At 48.5% G+C, this 23,146-nt stretch overlaps 2 protein-coding genes across 2 annotated transcripts; one reads left to right on the top strand and one right to left on the bottom strand.

Annotated features, from left to right (window-relative positions):
- The first annotated feature begins 1,151 nt into the window (after positions 1-1,151).
- On the top strand, positions 1,152-4,651 carry LOC149301417 (centromere protein V-like). Its single transcript, XM_089484285.1, has 5 exons — positions 1,152-1,528; positions 2,606-2,704; positions 3,164-3,233; positions 3,476-3,590; positions 4,437-4,651. Exons 1-5 carry the CDS (start codon positions 1,152-1,154, stop codon positions 4,568-4,570), a joined length of 795 nt encoding a protein of 264 aa, XP_089340411.1. The 3' UTR covers positions 4,571-4,651.
- A 272-nt stretch (positions 4,652-4,923) lies between these two features.
- PIGL (phosphatidylinositol glycan anchor biosynthesis class L) lies at positions 4,924-22,502 on the bottom strand. The gene is made up of 7 exons (XM_089483966.1): positions 22,225-22,502; positions 20,375-20,474; positions 13,653-13,743; positions 12,439-12,506; positions 9,932-9,963; positions 6,556-6,689; positions 4,924-5,484 (listed from the first exon to the last, which is right to left on the bottom strand). The coding sequence occupies exons 1-7, from the start codon at positions 22,481-22,483 to the stop codon at positions 5,386-5,388; spliced, it is 783 nt and encodes a 260-aa protein (XP_089340092.1). The 5' UTR covers positions 22,484-22,502; the 3' UTR covers positions 4,924-5,385.
- Between the last annotated feature and the right edge of the window lie 644 nt (positions 22,503-23,146).

Genomic DNA, 23,146 nt, shown 5'->3' with positions numbered 1-23,146 from the left:
TATAAACTTATTTGCAATTAAAGCACAGTAATTCAGGAAGATTTACATCTGGGGGGAAATCTCTTGGAGTGTGGCAAGGGCAGCTAATGATGGTGTGGCTTTTGGTTTGACTTTCAGGGATCACGAGACATCCGCTTCCCATGATCAGAGCCGGCTCATCATCCCCATCAAATGAGAGACCGGAAACGCACACCGCAAGTATGCCTTAAGTAACTCTATATTATAAACACGTAAAGAGGTTGGCTAACGCCGGCCGTGACTTGCAGCTGTGCCATTTCAGCCCTTTATCATGCAACACCTTGGCATGAAGTCTTAGGAACCTCTGCGTGCCAAGCAGATGCTCTGCTAAATAATGCAGCGTGTGCTCCATTTGCGCAGGAGGCTGTCTTACACAATCCGGTCCCATTTTGTTGACTGTAATGCCCAGAACTGGACCCAGGACTCTCGCTGAGGTCTCCCCAAATGAGAACCAAGTGGGATTTGTTGGTGGAAGGCCAGTGTGGTGCAATGGTTTGAGCATAAGACTAGGAGTCTAGAAATGGGGGTTCAATTTCCCACTGGGTGGGTCACACACTCTCAGCCCCAGAAACCACATTCTAGGCTCACCTGAGGGTTGCCATAAGTTGGAAACCAGTGGAAGGCACCCCATAGTAACTACTCTGTTGCTACTCTGTCGCCCATTCTTACGTCTCAGGGTATATCCACACTGCAGGATGAAAGCAGGCTTAGCACCACAACTTATGTAACTGGCCTGACTCTAGGATTTGTAGTTTGGTGAGGCACCACCAGAGCCCTCTGTTAGACCAGGCTGAATACCTCACCAGTCTACAAATCCCAGGATTCTGGAGGATAGAGTCAGCCAGGCAGCGAGCGCAGTGTCAGGCTCCTTTAACTTGGCTGTCCGGATACACTCTTAGTGGCCCGTTCCTCTCTGCTCTCCCCTCCAGACCAGTGACCAGCTCTTGTTTGGACTATAACTCCCCAAATCCACCCAGCACTCTGGGAGTTGTAGTCCAACCAAGACTCTGCAGGTTGGGCATGAGTTGTCGCAGCGCTGGGGCTCTCTCCAGCGGACAAAACCTGGCATTGCAACCTCAATGAGAGAAGAGAGGGAGAGAAAGGGGGGGGAAGCAAGTGTGGCTAGCAAGAGCATGGCGAAGACTAGGAGGAGGACATCTCCCACAACACCAGCACCACCACCACCACCACCACCAGGTCCTTCCAGGCGGAAAGGCCCTGCTTCGGGTGGGAGGAAGCCTTGGGCGACCCCAGCAAGCCAGCCCTCCAAAGGGGCTGCAAAGAAGCAGCAGCAGCAGCAGCAGCTGTCTCCACTGCCTCCTCCTTCCAAAAGGAAGGCGGTGGAAAGTGGGGCTGGAGCAGCCCCGAAAGGCAATGGTGCTGGAGGTGGCGATGATGGGGAAGAGTGGTGCCCCCTGGCACTGGGGTCCCAGAGGGAGCGCTGGATCCAGTTCCAGAAGCGCCAAGGGGTCAGCTGCGAGGAGGCGGCCAAACTCTTGCTGGACACTTTGTGAGTCAGATGAAGGGGCAGGAGAAGAGCTGGGGGAGACGGAGAGGGTCCTCAGCCTGGCCCCCCAGGTCTCTGGATCCCTCTGGGGTGGGTCTTTCAGGGGAAGGACCAAACAGGGTGCCAAAGGGAGCCCCAGAGGGGGAGACCACTCTCCAAGGGCTCAGGAAGGGAGCAAGCCCATTGACAGAGCCCTTGGGTTGCACATGAGAAAGCAAGCCTTCTTTGGGGTGAAAGACAGCCAGCTGGAGAGCCTTTGGGTTTCAAATCAGAAAGGCCATCTCCACAGTTGGGATCAAAAGCCCATTGACAGCCCTTGGGTTGCAAGAAAGCCCCTCTACAGAGCCCTTGGGTTTCAAATAGGATAGAAAGCCCATCTATATAGAGCCCTTGGTATCCTCCTTCCCTCACTTTGCTGCCAGGATGGTGGGACCAGGGTTTTGGGAGTTGTAGTGGTTCGGAGAAGGCGCTGGTGCCAAGTTCTGGGCCGCAAGGGCAGGGATAAGGGATTGCTTGTTCCATGGTGTGATGTTTTACTATCTAGGAGGATTTTTCTCCCCTTCCCTTGAGCCAGGATTCAAAACCTGGTTCCCTAACCCAACACTCAAATTTCTAGCCTGTAGTTTCCTTGGCAAGATTGGTTTGGCGGTGGTTTGTTGTTGCCTCCCTTTGAGGCTTAGAGAGTGTGGCTTGGCCAGGGCTTCCATGACTTGTGTGGGGAGTAGAACCCAGGTCTCCCAGAGTCATAGGCCCAATACTCAAACCCATCTCTCCTCCTTCCCCCTCTCTCTTTGGACTACAGCTCCCAGAATCCTGGCTCAGGGAGTTTGAGAACTGGGCTTCAAAAGAGGATATTCCTCCAGCCTCTAGAAATTATAAATCATTGGGCAACAATGAAGCAAGAGGTGAGGATTCAGACGCAGGGATAAATATGCTGATGGGCAAAAAGTGATATTTTCATATTTTCCAGGGATATTTCTGGGACAGAACTGGAATCCTTGATGGTCCACCATTCCAGTCAACAGCCTCTGGAGATTGAAATTCAGAGCTGTAACAATCCTTCTCCTTCTCTCTCAATAGTGAATACCGAGGGCTGGTGAAACACACAGGTGGCTGCCACTGCGGAGCCGTCCGCTTCGAGGTTTGGGCTTCGGATACCCTCCATATCTTTGACTGCAAGTGAGTAACAAAGCTCCATCCCATCTTGCAGCCATCTTGGCCAGCTGGGAAATTCCAGGGATTCACAGAATCATGGAGTTGGAAGGGACCTCAAGGGTCATCCAGTCCAACCCCAACTCAGAATCAAAGCCCTCCCTGTGACAGAGAGCCATCCAGACTCTGTTTAAAAGCCTCCAAAGGAGGAGACTCCACCACTCTCTTTCGCACTATATTCCACTGTCAAACAACTCTTACTGTCAGGAAGACCTTCTTAATGTTGGAGGTGCTCTTTTCCTTTCAGTAGAAGCACACAGACTTGCTGTGATGATTATCATGAAATGACACCTTGTGAAACAGATTACTGGGTTGGGATGGACTTTGCAAATGTGGAGAGGATAGCTATAAAATTATATATATATATATATATATATATATATATTTCCCCTTTCTTTTCTCAACCCACCCTGCATTTCTTCCCAGCTGCAGCATTTGTGTCAAGAAACAAAATAAGCATTTCATTGTTCCTGCCTCACATTTCAAGCTGCTGAAGGTAGGTTGCTGGGTGGAGTGATGGGGAAAGAGGTGGGTATCTGGGTTAGATGTGGGTGCAGCTAAGGATGGCCTTTGGGGCCCAAGGAGACCACTGTAGGGGATCCTGGGAATTGTAGTCCCCCAATGGCAGGAGGACTGTGTCATTCTCACTGCTATTGCTGTGGTGCTTTATGAACTTTCAAGTGCTCCCCTAGAACAGGCTAGTTACAAATGCGCAGTGTTGTCCTGCTTTCTGCCCAGGGTGCTGACAACCTCACCACTTACGCCTTCAACACCCACCGTGCCCAGCATACCTTTTGCAAGACCTGTGGCGTCCAGAGCTTTTACACGCCCCGCTCTAATCCAGACGGCTATGGTAAATGCGGATGGGCAGCAGGGGTGGGCAGGGTGGGATTGATGGCATTGCCACCACCGCCGCCACCATTATTCTGAGATCCATCAACTGGAGCTCAGTGCGAAACGGAGGCTGTGAGGGTTGCTAACCGGAGCGTGAGGGGGCTCCAGAACCCAGGCTCAAATCTACCCCAAAGCCACTATAACTCAGGGATACTCAGGATGCTTTTCAGCCTTTCATTTCTAAAGAGGATTTTGATTCTTAAGAGACTTGAATGGAGGAGGAGTATAGCTTTTTGAACCAAAGCCATTCTGCTCTGGCCACACAACTGGGGAGCCTGAGACCCCATCCCAATAAAAGACATAGACTTCATATCCAAGAAAAACCATAATGCTTGGGTTTTAGACTTCTAGTTCCTTGGGGCAGGAGTCTTTCAGCTCTTCTACAGAGCCTTCCTCCGAACCAAACCGTCTTCCAGAAGTATGAAGTTGCTGCCACACTGCAGAATTAATGCTAGTTGACATCCCTTTAACTGCCATGGCTGCATCCTATGGACTACTGGGATTTGTAGCCAGTTGTGGCACAAGGGCTCTCTGACAGAAAATATTTCATACAAGTACAAATCCCAACATTCTTTAGCATGGAGCCTTGGCAGTTAAAACAGTGTCGAACCACATTAATTCCACAGTGCAGCGGTTCTTCAACTGGCCATCTTCCAGATGTATTGGATCACATCTCCCATTACTCCACTTCAGTTTGGCAGTGAGGATGACGGGAATTGCAGTCCAATGTACATACAGAGTGCCAGGCTGAAATAAGATTAAACTGACGAACCATATAGCTAACATAGTTCCTGTCTCTTTCTAGGAATTGCTCCGCACTGCCTGGACGAGGGCACTGTGAGCAGCGCCACTGTGGAGACCTTCGATGGCAAAGAGTGGGAAAAGGCTGTGAACGCTCATCCTACAATCAAGAACATGTCGAAACCAAGAGACACCTGATCCCAGCATCGTAGGTACTCCAAGATATCCATCTGGAAAGCAAATTTCTGTTCCAGATATGTTTAGGAAATAAAGGCTGTATTTTTGTAAGATACACCATTCTCTGCAGCTCATTCTCCTACGCCTAGCTGGGCAGAAATAGAATCCTACTTCTCCCCCAGTGAATGTTATCCCCTATGGCTAATCACAGGATCCTAGACTCACAGAGGTGGAAAAGACCCCAAGGGCCATGCAGGAGACACAACATAGAATCATAAGCCAGAAACGGCACCAAGGTACACAGCAACAAGGTCTGGCTGATGGAGTGCAACGGAGTCACCATTCCCAAGAGGGATTCATAACCGAACACAAACTTTTCCATTTATCCTGTTCGGGGTTTTAATTAATTCTTTGGTCCAGAGGATGAAAAACAACAACACACCACCACCATATTACATTCAGATTAATTCGTTTCAGAGTAACGGTTCCCTCCAAACTGAATGTTCACTGTTATTATTTCAAGTTGTCATGTACTCTTGGTTTGGTATAAATATCTGCAAAAGCTCCTGGCTGCAATAATTTGGGAACAGTCCTTCCTCAGACCCCCTCTTCTGGCACAAAATATGCTACATGCTTAAGGTTTCCTGTTGCCTGGAATCTGGTTTTTGGTCAGGAAGGGATTGTGGGTGAGGGTTCGTGGACCGCATCGGTCAATCCAGTGCAGGTGCCTGGTCCATTTCTCAGTGCTTCATGAACTTTTGGGAACACCACACCTCCCTCCTTGTGAGGTGGACCCTTGCTTGGACTCTCCTTTCATCCCCGCAGTCCTTTTGCCATTACAGGGATTTGAGCGAGTTGATCACCATGTAGCGCGAGAAGATCACATAGAGGTGGCGGAACCAGAGGAGTTGGCTGCGGTGGCACTGCATGGCTCTCTGGAAGGAGAAAGGTACACAGTTGAGGTTTTTTAAAGGGAAGTGAACCCTGGTTTAAGATTACTCTTAAGTTACACTGGTCACGATTCACTGGCGGTGCTGCTCAGTTTAAAGTTATCCTGGTCTAGGTATGCTATATTGCTCATATATATTAATAGTGCCTCTGCATGATAGACCACACAGTTTGTAACAACTGATTTGAGACACACACACAACGCTTCATTCACATATCACCGTAGGCCCTGCAGAGGTTTTGGCACTTGCCTCCACTTAACACAATGTGTTAACCAGGTCCAAACCACAATCTGACAGCTCACAAACTCTGGCTTGTTTGAACCGTGGCTTGTTGCGATATCCAGACTCATTAACATGGCCTGTTCCTGGCTTGTTTTCCCAGCTGCGCATCGTAAAGACCAGTGCTCATCGAAGCAATGGAACAGCAGTATAAACCAGGAATGAAAAAGGTAAGCCATAGTTTGTTATGGTTGTTTCCCATGCATCCTGTAACTGAAGCAACGAACTGTGGCTTTATTGTGGCATCCAAACATTCGCATTAAGAAATGTCCTCCTGAGGACAATAATTGGGAATGCCCAGTGAACCATCTGGTTCAGGGACTGTCCAACCCAGCCCTGCAAAGGGTGGCACAGCATAGGGTACCCTTTTTCAGGGAATATCACAGCAGAACTGGCCTCTTCCCATTCAGATTAGCAAGCAAGTCTAATTGGGAAATGGTTATAGCGGTCAGAGAATGTCACCTGGCTTGCCATAGTAGTATGTACTTTTAAGAACGCAATCATATGTGCTTAAAAGAAATTCCCACTGAGTTCAGTGGGACCTAGACAGCAGGGAAGCTGGAGTAGAATCGCATTCCAAGTCTTGCAGCGTGAGAGGAGATGACTCTAACACACACCCTCCCCTGTTCCTCCTATCTTCCCAACCACAATCTTTTGTGGCCAGATCCCAATCCGGGAAAGGTCTTGACACTTGTGCATGTTGTGTTCTGAGAGTAAACGGAGCTCAGGGCAGGCATTAAGCAAAGTAGGTGCGGACTAAGTATGGGCAGCTCTCACCTTGGCAAGGCCAGCCTCCTCCTCTGCCAGCACAAAGAGGGCATCAGGGTTCTGGAGCCAGCTGATGGGGAGGTCCAAGATGGAGATGTACTTCCGGAAAAGGTTGACTGTCTCAAGGGTGAGGACCCGACAGCCTGGGCAAAGAAGGATAAAGATGGGTGAGCACTTGGTGCCATCCGCAGCACATTGACTTCAAAGCAGATCCAACTCAGAACTTAAAAACATTCCTTTTTGAAGGAGAAACAAAATGGGAACAGAGACGGGGACGACTCCACATAGTTGTACTTTCTCAGAAGAAAGTGTCCAGGATTATTTATTATTTAGTTCATTTTTTATGCCGCCTTTCTCCCAGAAAGGAGCCCAAGGCGGCTCACAAGTATAAGAGAGGATCCCGGCTCTTGAACCTGCCCTCTGACAAAGTAAAATGATGCAATGGGAGTTAAACATTAAAAAGAGTCAGATTAAAAACTCCCTTTATCTCGAGCCATAAATACTTGGCTGGGAAGGGAAGGCCTTGGGACATGGAAAATGGAGAACGAAGGGAGTGGAATGATTTAAATGAGAGATAGCATGATACAGTGGTTTGAGCATTGGTCAACGACTCTGGAGATCTGGATTTGATTCCTCGCTCAGCTAAGGAAACCCATTGGTTGACTGTGCGCACGTCACAGAGTCTCAGCCTCAGAAAACCCTGTGCTAGGTTCTCTGTTGTTGTTGCTGCTGTTGTGGCTTCAAGGCATTTCCAACTTACCGTAACATGAGTTTTCTTGGCAAGATTTATTTGGAGGAGGTTTGCCATTGCCTTCCCCTGAGGCTGAGAGAATGTGACTTATTGCCCAAGACCAGCCAATGTGTTTCCTGGTCAAGCAGGAATCAAATCCTGGCCTCTGGAGTTGTAGCCCAACACTCAAACTACTACGCAACGCTGGCTCCGAGGTTCTCCTTAGGGTTGCCATAAGTTGGAAACGACTTGAAGGCATTCAACAACAACAAAGATTTGAACTGCCGCAATTATTCCCCAACTCCAGGCTTCCAGGTGTTTTTGGACTACAGCTCCCAAAATCCCAGACTATCGGCCAAGACGGCTGAGGCTTTTGGGAAGATGGAGTCCAAAATACCTGGAAGGTCACAGTTTGGGAATGACTGAACTAGAGGGGAGATAACTGATACTGAAAAGTGACCATTGGGGTCTTGGGACAGCTAGAAGTTCCTTTTGTCGGAGGAGAGAGCATTCCCAGAATTTCCCAGCCAAAAGGAACTTCTCCAAAGCGTTGCATCTTGGGAAGCTCTGCAAGGAGATGGCAAATCTGTCATGAACGGAGAAGCCCATCAGGTGGCACTCTTGGACCCCTAAAACTCAAGAGAGCCCAAGCTGAACCTCAGAGTCCTTGGTGATGCTCTGAATATCCCTTTGCTCTCAGCTTTGCTGTCTGGGGGTGATGGGCTTTGCAGTCCATAGTATCTGGAGGGTGGCTGTAAATAGCAGGGCTTGGAAATTAAAAGTTTGTACTATAACTCCCAGAATCTCTTGCCAGGCTAGTTACTGGGAGAAGTCATCCTATGAAGACATGTAGGAATTCCTCTTAGTGAGGATGATGGGCATTGTGGAAAAGGGGAGATGGTGATGAGGCAGAGATATGAATCAGAAATCCATGTAATTCAGTCTCTCAAGGCTTGTGCGCTTTTTATCTGCATTTGTTGAATGTTTGTCTTCTTGCTTGAGTCCCAGTTTGGAGAATAAACCAGGATATAAATGACTAAAGAAGAAAAGGAGGATGTAATGGTGCTATGCAAAGCCTATGGCGCTATACAAATGAACAAATTACAATAATAATAATAATAATAATAATAATAATACTATCATCCCCTTCAACCCTCCTGATGGGGCCGTGACATAGTCCCGATTGATCCTCCGACTTCTGACTTTTCCAGCTGCCTTTAAAATGTCCCGGTTTCTCCCTCCTCTTTCGTCCTCAGCCTTACTTCAATTGCTGCAAACTTAAGTTCAAAGCGGTTTGCACTCAGCTAACTCAGGAACGAAGTGAAGAGAGAGGAGAGGAGAGGTTGGAAAACTGCCCTTCCCAGCCAGCTCAGGCCAAAGCAAACTGCTGCAATCACTATAACTCCCAGAATCTCCTGCCAGGCTAGTTATTGGCTCCCTTGGCTTGCCTGTCCTCCCTCTCTGCTTTTCCTAGCTTCATCACACTCTGATGTTACATGGCAGTGAGTTTTCCTGGCAGGTCTGGAGCCTGGCCAGTGCCCTAGCCACTAATCCACACTGTCCCTCAGGGTCTGTAAAGTGTTCAAACACACCAGACAACTGGTGGACGCTGGCATTTGCAGGACGGCGGCCTTTCCTCCCCGCTTAAGAGGAGCAGGTGGCTTCCCGCGGACAGATGCGCAGGTTCGGCCCCGTTCCAGGCCTTGGCGTCACTGGCCCCCGTCACTTAAGCCCTCCTAATGTGACACCTGCCAGATCGAATTAAGACAACCCAGGAACGGCAACTATATTTGGAAGGGCTTAGCTGGCGCGGCAAGGCGGGGGTTCCCGGGCGTTGGGTCGCCTTTGGCGATGGTGGGTCAGGGAAACGAGATTCACATATACAGCCGGCCCTCTGTAATCCATGGAGCCTGCATCCACGGATTCAGCCACCCGTGGCTTGAAAATATTAAACAACGTTCCCAAAAGCAAACCTTGATTTTGCCATTTTATATATGGGACACCTTTATTTTACTGCACTATTGTATTTAAAGGGACTTGAGCATGGACAGATTTTGATATCCATGGGAAATCCTGGAACCAAACCCCAGAAGATACCAAGGGCCCATTGTGGGGATAATAATAATGATGATGATGATGATAGTAATAGAATTCAAAGATATATCCATGTTAGTCTGTAGAATCAGTATGCAGAGAGATCTTGTAGCACCTTTGAGACTCGCTGAATGAAATTGGCATCATGAGCTTTCACAGACTTCAGTCTACTTCTGCAGATGTCTCAAAGGTGCTACAAGATCTCTATATAACATTAATATCCCATTATATATAATGGGACTTTAGCATCCAGAGATTTATCTAAGGGTTCTAAGGCATCTAAGAGATTTATCTAAAGGGGTGTGTGTGTCTGGAACCAAACCCTAACAGATGCCAAGGGCCCACTTTCCAGTTTAGTTTCTGATGGGAGGCATTTCCCAACCTCACTTGGAAATACCAGGGATCGGGCTTAGGACATTCTGCACACTAAAGAGGTGTGCGCTGCTACTGAGTTAGGGAAAAGTAAGATACACACACACACACACAAGGTGTGGGAAAAAGAGAACACAAAACCTGGCACATCCTACAGGTACAATGTCTGGACTGCATGGTGCATCGTACCTTCTGGAAGCTTCTGCTCCGAGTGCAGGTACCTGTGAAAAAGACAAAACAACAGGAGGGTGAGTAGATGCACCATGGGACAACCAACCCTCATATCTCCCTCTTCTCTTCTCCCCAGGAGACCTGAGACTTGTATCTGACGGGGACGTTGGTTTGTCAGGTTTGGGGTCATTGCACAGAAGTGGATTTTGTTAAGAGAGGAGAAGAAACCATCCAAGGTAAGAACTGGCAGCACACACTACCCTTAGAAGGCAGGCCATCTATTGAGATATGCGAAGCCACGAGATTTCTGTGCCCAGGAGTGGGTTGATGCTTCCATCATTTGTGTGGGTTTCTCATGGGTGGAGGGTTGCACATTTTTGGAGGCACTTTTGGTTTGCTGGATTAAGACCGCAAAAGGACACAGGGAAGAGAACGGACTCCAAGTGGCCTTTGCTTTTGGAGCTGAAGGTTTAGGATGGAGACGGACTTCCGTAATAAATCAAATCAATCACATTTTGGAAGCAGCTTCCCTGCCATCACCCATCTTCTCGAGAGCGGCCAGGAACGTTCCCCAAAAACTCACCACTTTCCTAAGGCTCCGTGGTAATAAAAGAGACCAGAGCACTGGATAAAGAGAGATCCAGGTTCAAGTCTGAACCCAGCAACGAGAGCTTGACACCAGGCTCACCTTGAAATTCTGTGGCCTAGCCTACCTCGCAGGGTTGGTATGAGAGTAAAGGGGAACTGTGTACATTGCGATGGTAACTACATGTGGTGACCTAGTTGGGCTGGGGAAAAGGGGTATAGCTGGGCTGCAACTTGCATCAGCCTTAGCTTGCAGGGCCATGGAAGGGGATGATGGGAGTTGTTGTCCAGTTCTGCCTAGAGGATTACATGGAAACCTGGAAGGAGGGAAGGCCAAAAATGCTAAAGGGGGGGGGGGACCCACCTAACTCTGTCCTGAATCCAGAAGGCCACTAGGGGGCAGGCTTTACCTCAAAACTGTGCTTGGCCTTTTCAAATTACAGTCAGCCCTCCGTATCCACAGATTCCTTGTCCATGGATTCAACCATCCGTGGCTTCAATGCATTTTTAAAATACAGTCAGTCCTCCACATTTGCAGCTTTGACGTTGGCGGATTTGGTTAATACGTTCTCTCTAGGAATCTCTAGGTCCTCCGGCGCAACTTTGCCAGACGTTGACCATCGAGTCAACGAGAAAACACTGTTCTAGGTCTTCTGGTGCGATTTTATGGTCAGCTTCTTCCGGACCCTGTACCCTTAACACCAGTTAATATCTCCATATATAAAGTCCAAATAGCCAGCCTTGGCTTTGCCATCTTATATAAGGGACACCATTTGACTGGGCTATGGTTTTTAATGTGACTTGAGCATCCATGGATTTGGGGTTCTGGAACCAACCCCAGCAGATACCAAGGATCCACTGCAATCGTATTGTTTCGTCTTATGTCCAAAGTACAACCGCCTCGATTGAGTCATCTCAGCTTTCTCGGGAAATTTTGGGCTCGCTTTGCCCTATGATCCATTTATTTGTCTTTGTGGCAGTCCATGGCATCCTCCAGAACTCTCCCTACATTTCAAAGGAGTTGATTCTCTACCAATCCGCCTTCCTCCCTGTCCAGCTTTCACAACCATACATAGACATGGAGGCTCTAGATGGGAATCATCTGGGTGACGGCGGTTCATTCGCAGACACAGACACAAGCCGCCGGGTGAGGTTTTGAAGGGGGGGGAGACAGGGAAGGATTAAGCTCTTTTCCACCCCCTCCTTCCTCCGGGCGTCTGCAGATGCCAAGAGCAGCTCGGCCTGGATCCAATCCAACCAGGGGAGAGGTTGCAGCGGGGCAGCTCTGTTCTACCAATGCCGCCACCCCCGGCCGGTTGGTCCATGTGTGTTTTTATTTTCTATGATGGAATCACAGAGTTGGAAGGGAAACCCAAGGGCCATCCAGTCCGAGCCGCTGCCATGCAGGAACTCACCATCCAAAGCACCCCCATTGACAGATGGGCATCCAGCCTCCTCCAAAGAAGGAGACTCCACCATCCTCCAAAGTAGCATCTTTCCACGGTTAAACAGCTCTTACTGTCAGGAGCAAGCTTGTTTTCTGCTGCTCCAGAGAATAGGACACAGTGGAGCAATGGATGCAAACTACAGGAAAAGAGATTCCAGCTCAACATTCGGAGGAACTTTGTGACAGTAAGAGCTGTTCCATAGTGGAATATGCTGCTGATGGACATAGTGGGGTCTCCTTCTTTGAGGTCTTTAAGCAGAGGCTGGATGGCTATCTATCAATGGGGATGCTTTGATTGAGAGTTCCTGCATGGCAGAAGGGGGTCGGACTGGATCAGGGCCCTTTTTCTGCTCTCTTTCAACTCTACGGTTCAATACGTAGGAGGAAGAGGAGTGACGTGCAGATTGCCCAAAGCTCCCTGGAGCACAGGTGAAATATAGAGGTTCAGATGTACATATTAACACACAAAGAAACCAATGAAACACCACTGTACCTGACGGCGGCATAAAGGGATTTGTGGTTGGCGTGAGAGCTGACACCCCTGGCATCGAAGGTCACAACCTGAGCATGGAGACAGAAGGGACCATGAGTACAAGCCTGTGTTTTTATCCCTGCCTTCCAACGTTATGGAAAACAAGGATGTATATTTTGAAGAGAGACAATGCAGCCCTTCAGATTTGCTGGGCAGTTCTGGGCATCCTAACCAAGGATTTGGATGATGTTAGCTGCAGTCCCACAAGAGCTGGAGGGCTGCCTGCATGATTTGCGGCCCTGGAGAGCTGTGACCCCGCCGCCCGCACAACATCTGCTGCCCGAGGCAGCCCCAAACTCATTGTGAATCTCAACCCGCTCGGTGAAAAATAAGAACCACCATGTTGTGTGCCGGATGGGCCGCTCTTAGGCAAGTCGGGGCAGAAGCTGGCGCTGGCAAAAAGGAAATCCAAGAACGCCTTCCTTGTTTCTTGCCAGTCCGGTTCTGCTCCTTGGCTGATGAGAAGCAGTTTTGTCCTGACCACAGACTGACTCTTCCCAGCTCCTGGTTGCACAAGGCTGTGCCTCGAGGCATTAGGGGAAAGGTTGGGGAGGGCGGCCCAATGGTGCTACTCCATGTGGCAAGAAGAGGAGTTCCTCCGGTATCTATACACAGAAACACACACACTTGTGTGTGAAGAGGGAAGAAGGGGAGGAAACAACCACACCCCAGAGGAGATGTGGCCTCTGCTCTCTTCCAAGAGGGCCCTGCTTGTGGTGAGGCGCATGGCCCCCTGATGCCACAGAGAGCCTGGCCTCAGTGCCAAAGCTTGGGAAAATTCCCCCTTTTTTCTGTGCCACAGCTCTCAAAACCTCTTTTTAAAACCGACATAGACTTTTCTGTCCATCCAAGACCAACATTGCTTTTAAGGGAGACAAAGCACAACTCAAACAGAAAGGAAGCAATTGAAAGAGACCAGAAACACACTTACCACCACCACCGCCATATCTATGGAGGATGCGCCATGTTCAGTAATCTCATGATAGTAGTAGAGGCAGGCCACCCTATACTACTATCATGAGAATACTGAACGTGGTGCAACCTCCATAGAGGGTTTCAGAGCTGTATGTCACCCTATACTTGGACTACAATGCCCAGCCAGTGTTGGGGATGATAGGTGCTACATCAGGTTGCCCGCCCTACGCCCTAAAATAATGAGACGTTTGTTTTGTTACCAGGTCGATTTGGTGAGCTTCTATATGCTTGAGGATCAGGTCGGAAAGCAGAAGTACGTCCCACTCGACGGAAGGATGGTCCGGCAGATCTCTAGGAATAATAAAAGCGGAAAAGGTGATTATTATAACATTTACAAAGACAACCATGCCACGATGTCAGCTAATGGTCAGGGATGGTGGGAGTTGCAGTCCCAAAGGATCAGGAGGGAACCTGTTTGGGGAAGGCTGCGCTAAGGCAAAGGGGACCAGCCCCTGTTTAGCATGCAGGGGTTCATTCCCCAATATGTTCATGTAAGGCTGAAACACAAGGGTGGATGATGCTGAAGGAAAGGTCCATTAATAGCCTGACTCCCTCTAAGGTCACTTCCTCTATTCCTATCTTTTTGGGGAACGCACGAGGACTAGATTTTTGCTTTATTCAACCAAGTGTGTCAAGTCATAGCTTGGATAAGGCACCTTCTTTATATTCATTGGGTTCAGTCCCCGACATTTCCAGTTTGAAAAGGGATCAACTAGCAGGCTCCATCCCTTCCAAATATCTTTGGGAAGACCTTCGTAGAGAGACCTCTCCATTACAGTAGCAAGAAAATTGAGATGATTGACCAACGGATGAGATAGTTTTATTGGTTCACACACATCTTAAAACCAAGAAGGAACCGAAACAGGGTGGACTAGCAAAGTTAACCCTTACAGGATGCTTTGCATGGGACACTTGTCTCAAGCAGAAGATGGGGAGAGATGGCAGCATCCCTACACTAAAGCAAGAGCTATGTGCCCCACGTTTTGCCCTGTGCACCAATGCCTCCAAGTGTGGTAGAGGATTGCTTTCCTGTCCCTACTTGCGAACGTTGTCCACCTCAGGCAGCAAAGTGTCTCGGGTCAGCCTCGCTAGTGCGACAAATCTCTTCCAAAGACGCAGCCGGGAACCACGGCTCTAAAGGAACATTGGCAGCGTGTCTCTAATAATGCCACGTTTGCCTCGCCCTGGCGCTGCCAGGCAGGTTTCCACTCGCTTTGACGGAGGAAGGTCGCTTGAGTTCAATGGAAACCAACAGCTGGAGGAGAAGATCAAGTCCCGGGGATGTCGAGGACGGGAGACAAAATTAACTCTACAATCCTGCGGGGAGGAAGAGGGAGGGCAGCGCAAAGCTTACAATTGCCCTGCGTGTGTGTGCCGAAAAGTGGGTTAGCCGGTCCCAAGAGTTAGAGCCGGTTAACCCGCAAAACGGACATTTATCCTTCTAGGTGAGTTTAGAGGGAGTCACAATGATCAGAAGTGTGTGGACATCAGGAGAGGACAGATCTCTGGGATTACAATCTGCCCATAAACCTAAACCTGAAAAGCAGGAGGATGGTCATTTTAAATAGCAGCCATAAACTTTATTGCTCATTTCACCCATAACAGTTGGCCCTCGGTACCCACAGATTCCACCATCCGTGGCTTAAAAACACACATATATATGCGCAGACCTTGATTTTATATAAAGGGATACCATTTCACTCCACCACAGCATTAATGGGACGTGAATATCCCCAGGTTTTGGTTTCCGCAGGAACCAAACCCCATCGGATACTAAGGGCCCACTGTATTTTTCGATCTCAAAGGACTAGCCACTTAAAAAGTCAATTTTCTGCCTTAGCATAGTCTGACTTTTTTTTCTCAGTGAGCTCAAGGCAGATCTCACCTTGATCCTCACCATACCAACAACCCTGTCAGGTAGGCCAAGCTGAGAGAGAGAGAGCGGAGGACTGGCACAAGGCCATCCGGAAAGGGTCATGGCTGAGCAGGGACTTGAATTATTTGGATCTCCCAAGTCCAGCCTTGGCCACAAAGCGTCCCTTTTCAACGCCGATGTTCTTTGGGATCCCTGCCTCCCTCTGGGAAAGAGATCTGTGTCATTGCAATGTATGAATTATGGACGATTTCTCAGCAGGAGCCCAATGCCCTTTTCTCAGAGACGACACGGTCGCTTATCATAATGTGAAATCTGGCGGCCGTCTGACGTGGATGGAGGCCTCCGAGGGACTGGCGGCAACGAAAAACAGGAATATGGAGGAGAAAGAGAGAGAAATGGTTCATATTCAAATGGGAAGAACCGGTGAGGAAGAAGAAGCCGCAGAAACCCTAAAGCTTGTTTTTCTTCTGCTCCGAAGTGCAATGGGACCTCCGTTGGGAGGCAAAGAAATGGGGTCTTGAGTCCCCTGGAAGCAAAGCTTGGGACATTTCCTCTTTGAAGGGTATGGCATCTCCCAGAATGAGTTAGGGGATTCGGGGAGATGTAGTGCAACAGGTATATATCTCCTTCAAGCTCTGCCCCAAAGGATCCCTCCAAAGCCAGGAACACAGGGTCCGGCGGCTGCGGGGAGTGCCTTTTCTGGAGCATGCTGTCGATGCCCACCCTGCTGTGATAGGGATGATGGGCGCTGTAGTCCCTCAGGGAGGGCACTTGCCCAGGAAAGACTATGGAGAAATCTTCCACTGGGAGCAGAGGAAGCAAGAGCTGCTCTGCAGAGCTTTGGTTCATCTCTGTAACCCACAAACATCTAGAGAGGAGAACTTTCCTCTGCGGGACTTGGCTCTGCTTCTTTTCCTCTTCCTCCCATCCCCTTTTCCTCTCCTGCTCTGCCTTTTTCAAGGGCCAGCCTGCAAGAAGGGGCTTGTCTGATTTCTGGCAACTGCTCCTGGCATCCGTCTGTGGGATGAAGAGCAGGGTTAAAGATGAGTTCAGCAAAACAAAACAAGGCAGAACTTGGGCTGGCCTGAGCGAGGCTCTCCCTATACTCTGCACGCCTTCTCCGTCCCTTCCCCATTATAGGAGAGAACGAAGGGGGCCATTCAGAGAGCCAAGAACAAAGCCGGCCAAGCCGAAAGCGACCTTTCGTCTTCCTTCTTCCCAGCCAAGTGCAAACATTACGCAACCCCAAGGCTTCTGCCACAAGAACCACAAATAGGAACTTTGCCTCTCCTATGATCTGGAGTAACCCAAGAGGAAACAGGAGACCTGGCATGCCTTGCTGTACTTTCCAACCTTCCCGATTCGAGAGGGACGTTCCCAGTTAACCCTCTGCCATCCCACTTTCCCAGCTGCTTTTAAAATGTCCCGGTTTCTCTCTCCTCCTCCCGCCTTCCCCTTTTGTCCTCACCTGCCTTCAAGCCGTCCTTGCAATCTAGCTAGAGATTTGCACCCATCCTGTCCTCCTACCTGAAGCTGAGCCCCCTCAAACTGGATAATTTGGAACGTTTTCTCATGTCTGGAGAGGACGCATGAAAACTAGGGAGTCGGGACCAAGTCCTGAAATTGAGCAAGCATACCCTGAATGATGGGACACTGAGTGATTTCTGGATCTTGTTATCAATAGGAGAAGCAACATTCCCTCCCAGTGGCCAGCATTTTTGGCAATGGATACCGTCAAGGTAGTTGGGAATAACTGCAACCCTCTCCTTTGGTTGCCTGTGCGCGTCTCCGTTGGCAGCCCATCTCCATGGGCCCCGAAGGCCAGAGACCCTTCCTCCCATGCAATTGCACCCTGAACTTTTAAGACGCCAAAGCCAAAGCTCGGTCCGCGTGGCCTTTAACAGGCTTTCCACACCAGAACCTCGCCGCTAGATTTCTGCAGGCAAAGCAGAAGAGAGGGAGAGGCTGACGGGGAGCCGAACGCACTTCTTTTTTGCCGTCCAAAAGCACGAGGTTGGAAAAGGTCGGCTCAGTTGACGGGGAATGTAGTGGAGCGCACAGTGATCTTGGCTGACGGCAAGCCCTGGGCGGCGCACAGGGGAAAGAGGAGGCCGCCGGAGCGCAGCTGTACCAGCTCACGTCCTCCCAGGCTGACCCCATCCTACCTCGCGCATGGAGAAGAGCCCTTCTCGGAAGAGACGTCGGCACGGATGCATTGCTCTCAGAATGCGCAAACTGCAAAACGCACCAGAGAGGGAGAAACTGTGGGCCCTATGTGTGCCCCTGACTCTACTTAATATGGACCCCACATACCACTGCAAGGCATTGAGCCAGCTGCTGGCTGGGGGATTCTGGGAACTGAAGTCCAAACAGAAACAAACCCCACAGAGTGTCCCAAGCATTGAGTTCTCTTGATCACAGAAAGAGCATCATCCCCGTCAAAATACCCTCCCTTTGCTTAACATCGCTCTGTGCGTCTGCGGACATGACCCTCCTAGACTGGCAAGGCCTGCCAAGTTTATCAGAGTTAAATATTTGCCTGCCTTCCTTCCTCCAGAAGCGGGTTTTGGTTTGAGGCCCGGATTCTGGGAAGAGGAAGCCGGCCATCTGGGCTCCTCGGTGTCAGCCGAGTTCACTCCCTATAAACGAGAACCGCATCGGGTCGGATACGCAACCACAATTCAAGCGCCGCAACAACAATTCAAGCCTGGCTGACCTACTTTTCCTGCGTGAATAAAAAATCTCTCTGTTCCCGTTTCAAAGGGAAATTTGGAAGGGGTTTTTGTGTGTGCTTTTAGGAGGAGGGTGTCTATGTGTTTGTGTGTCAGAGAGAAAGAATTAACCCCTTGGAAAACTGGCACGGAAAAAAAGGGAGTGTGTGTCTGTGTGTGTGTCAAAACCATCGGACAAATTTGCACAAACAAACCGTACGTCTGTTGTTTATTCCCCGCAGGCTTCAAAGCAGATTAAAGGAGATTTCGACCTAGTCAGTTGTCTGCGGAGAGAAAGGACCAGGCAAGGAAAGTTGGGTATTGTAATATATAATATATATAGAATTAATATAATAGTAATGCTATCCTTCCAGTGTCAAAAAGGAGGGCAAACCTTTCTGCTGAGGAGGAAATCTTCTATTCCAGGTTGTCGTTCCCGATTCGTGGCGGCCCTAAGGAAACGACTTGGGGGGGGGGTCACGCAACCACAAGAGCAACCATGTTCTTCGTCCCTTACAGTATTTTTGCACTACATCTCCCCAATTCCCATCCAAAGAGCCGGGCTGTCGGATTCTGGGAGCTGTAATCCAAAGAAGAAGAAAGGGAACATTTCCTTTCGCTTTTACGGGACGCGTAACGTGCGCAGCCCATGGAAACGTGACTCAACTGGAACGACAGCTCCCAGAATCCTTTTGCTTTGGGGGTTATGGGAGTTGTTGCCTCCTCCTCCACTTTCCCAAGCTTTGCATCATCACACTTTGAAGCGGATCGCACACATACACACACAATGTTTTGCAAAGGAATGGTGTGGCAACCCAGAAAACTAGAAAGGTTCTCCTCCAAGCACCCCTCCATCACTTCAGATACAAATTCGGATGATTTCAGATAAAAACTGGGTCCATAGTATTGCGAAAGGGCCCTGTGTCCAAACACGAGAAATGGCATCTTGCTTATGTTTGCGCCACCTTTGCTCTCCCCTTGACCTTCCTCCTTTGGGGCAAAGAGAAGAAGTCTTAAAGCCTCAGATTTGGTTACCGCCGCCACGTTGAGTCACAGATGCGTCCTTTCCGCCGGTCAGCAGATTTTGCAAAAGCTGGGTTGGCCTCTCTTTCGCCTCTCTTGGCCCCAAACACACGGCGGAAATAAGGTCCGGTTCTTAGGCACTGATTGTTTTATTGCACTGTTTCCCCCGCCCCCCCACATCAATTAAAAACATGAATTTAAAGAGCCCCGACTGCTAGGTTTCATGCAGCCATGGCTGAGGAAGAGGAGAGAGACCCTATTACTGAAGATCCTATTATAATTAAGGGGGGGGATCTTAAAAGAAGGGTTCTATTAGCCATTGAGCATTGAAAAGGAAAGGAGGGGGTTGTCTGGGGTTATATTAGCACCCTTCCAAATAGACTTGTCCCTCCATGTTCACTAGGGTTAGGGGCACAAGACCCCCGTGAATATGGGAAAACTGCAAATACCAAAAACACCATGTTTTTACCTGAGAACAGACCTCTCTAGGAATCTCTAGGTCCTCCAGCAGCACAACTCTGTGGTCAACGTCCGACAGACACTGGCCATTGAACTGCGCTGGAGGAGCTACAAAGGCCTAGTAGAGTGTCCTCTCTAGGGATCTCTAGGTCCTCCAGGGCAACTCTGTGGTCAACGTCCGACAGACACTGACCATAGAACTGCGCTGGAGGAGCTACAAAGACCTAGTAGAGTATTCTCTCTAGGGATCTCTAGGTCCTCCAGGGCAACTCTGTGGTCAACGTCCGACAGACACTGACCATAGAACTGCGCTGGAGGAGCTCCAAAGGCCTAGTAGAGTATTCTCTCTAGGGATCTCTAGGTCCTCCAGGGCAACTCTGTGGTCAACGTCCGACAGACACTGACCATAGAACTGCGCTGGAGGAGCTCCAAAGGCCTAGAAGAGTATCCTCTCTAGGAATGTCTAGGTCTTTCGGTGCGACTTTTAGTTAAAGGTGACCATAGAGTTGCACTGGAGGACCTAGATGTTCCTAGAGAGAACGTATTAATCAAATCCGTGAGTAGTCAAATCTGCAAATATGGAGGGATGAGTGTATATGTTAAGAAAGGTCCAAAACGCACTGCAGACATAACCCAGTTTGTGACCTCTTTAACTTCCCTGGCTGAATGCTAGGGAGGTTTGGGAACTGGGGAGACATTTAGCCATATCTCTTTCAGTCCAGGATTCCTTAGCACTGAGCCCTGGCGGTTAAAGGGGTGTCAAACTGGATTATTCCTGCAGTGCGGATTCGGCGAATGAGGCTGAAAATATGTCAACGCTCCCCCCCCATCTTCCCAGCTTTAAAGCACTAACCTGTGGTCAAGGATAGTGACGTTGGAGGACGGGATCCCTAGCACAGTGCAGCTCTCCAGAAGCTCCGTCTTGCGGACCTCCCCTTGGCTGTAGTAGTTGCCTGCCAAGGACAAGAGGTTGTGGTTGTGTAGATTGCTCCTCACACAGAAGAGATCAACACTAGTTTTTAAACATACATCTGTCAAGATCATAGAATCATAGAATGGTAGAGTTGCAGAGACTGCAAGGGCCCTGATCCAGTCCAGCCCCATTCTTCTGCCATGCAGGAACTCTCCATCAAAGCACCCCATTGGCAGATGGCCATCCAGCCTCTGTTTAAAGACCTCCAGGGAAGGAGACTCAAAGGCAGCATCTTCCACTATTGAACAGCCCTTACTCTCAGGAGGTTCCTCCTAATGTTGAGCAGGAATCTCTTTTCCTGGAGCTTGCATCCATTGCTCCATTGGGTCCTATTCTCTGGAGCATAGAAAGCAAGCTTGCTCCCTCCTCAATATGGCATCCCTTCAAGTATTTAAACAGGGCTATCATCATATCCCCTCTTAACCTTCTCTTCTCCAGGCTAAACATCCCCAGCTCCCTGAGTCCTTCCTCATAGGGCTTCATGGTTTCCAGACCCTTCACCATTTTGGTCCCCCTCCTTTGGACACATGGCTCCAGTTTCTCAATGTCCTTTTTAAACTGTGGGGTCCAGACGACGCTCTCACGTCCGCCCAACGTTTCACAGACAGAAACACGGACACACACACACAAACACACACACAAGGCCGAGCGGCAAAAGCTATGTTGACATCATTATTATTTTCCCTTCCAACTGGAGGCAGGTATCCCATCCCACAAAGGCAGCACCTGGAATCCGGTTTGACACCATTTTAATTGCCGTGGAATTATGGGAAATGTAGTTTTGTGAGGTACTCTATTAGACGCCTTTCTCAGAAGGTTTGGTGTCGCAACACACTATTTAAAACACTGTCTAGTTCGCAATTGGCACAACTAAAGAGCGGGGTATAAATACAATAAACAAATTATTATTATTATTATTATTATAGAATAGTAATCTAATATAATATTATGATATAATATAATACTATTAATTTAATACACTATAATAATATAGGATAATATAATATTGTTATTATGATATAATAATATAATACTATTAATTTAACATACTATAATGATATAGGATAATACTGTATTAACAATCCAATTATTGTAATATAATATCACAATGTCTCAGTGGTATAACACTAATCTACTATTATATTATAATATCGGTGATCTAATATAATATTGTTATAATATATCATAGTATTAATAATGTAATATAATATGATTATAATATAATATAATAATATTATAATCATATTATAATACTATTGTAGTGCATAATATAATAATATAATATAGTATTAGTAATCTAATATAATACTATTATAATAATAGTATTGTATAATAATATAATAGTAAAACATTAGTAATATCATCTCATGCTGTTATTATAATACTATATAATTATAATATTAGTAAACTCATATAATACATAATATTATTGTAATATAATAATATATAATTATTAATTATTATTTTATTAAAAAGGAGGAAGTGGGAAATGACGTAAGCCAACGTCATTTCCCCCACCATTGACATCCCTGAGTTAAGTTTGGTGACGTCACGGTGCTCCCTCCCTCCCCTCGTTACAAAATGGCGGACGGGGCATGACGTCACCCCGCGCAGGCGCCGAAGCCGCCTAGAGCGAGAAGCCCAAGGTCGGGCAAAGCTTGGCCAGATCGGACGTCACGGTTGCTAGGCGACGACGCACGCCGCTCGTTTCCCCCCCCTCCTCCCTTTACCTGAGGATGCGCAGAGCAGCCAGCGCTGGGCTTGGGCCAAGCGGAGGAGGGCGGGGGCGAAGAACATGGCTTCGTCATCAGGGTGCGCCATCACGAAGAGCGCGCGCGGAGACGACGTCATCGCCGCCTCTGGTCCGTCTTTTAAAAAGGTCCGACCATGGCAACAGCGGCGCCGCCTCAGCCACCAGCAAGAAGCGAGCCATAGCGATAGGAAGGAGAGCAGGAGAGCGAAAGGGATCGGCATTGCCGCCTCCGCCATGAAAAACCAAACCGGAAGTAGCTAAGCCGTCGGGTGGAAACAAGTGCCCCCAAACAATGGTTCCGGACAAAGGAAAAATACCCCCTTATGGAAGAAAAGAGTCCGTTTAATCCATATAATTAAATGCAAACAAACCTAGCAGTTGAGGTTGTTTAAATTAATGTCTTAATTGATATAAAAAAAGCAATGCAATAAAAGCAATCAATGTCTAAGAACCCGAGCATCGTCAACGTATCTCGGAAGTGCCCACCTAGTGCGTGTCTATTATTCCTATCTCTATGTTCTAATGCGCACCTCTATTCATTCCTATCTCTACGTTCTGCTGCCCTCCCTTCCTCGCCCTTCTTATCACGTTCTCCTCGGAGGCCGCCTCCACTCTCCGTTCCCATTGGCTGTCGCCGCGGCGGCCACGCCCCTTTCCTCTTTGCATCCTGATTGGTCTAGCCTCACTCTCTCCTTGAGGGGGGGCTGAGCCGGCAGGTCCTGGAAGGCGTGTAGTGAGCGCCCTTTTATTTTAACAAATAAAAACCACCATTTATTTATGTTTCGATGAGGATAATGGTTTAACTATTTAGCCTTTGGGCGATGGGAAGCGATCAAGCCAATGCTTATATTTTTTTAAAGCGTATTATTGTAGTGTATGTATCTGCCATGACGTAGCGC

This window comes from Sceloporus occidentalis, unplaced genomic scaffold (assembly GCF_023333645.1).
Source record: "Sceloporus occidentalis isolate IW3139 unplaced genomic scaffold, rSceOcc1.0.p SCAF_21, whole genome shotgun sequence".
Classification (NCBI taxonomy): Eukaryota; Metazoa; Chordata; class Lepidosauria; order Squamata; family Phrynosomatidae; genus Sceloporus; species Sceloporus occidentalis.
The sequence above is the reverse complement of the archived record's forward strand: the minus strand, read 5'-3'. Positions and strand labels throughout refer to the sequence as shown.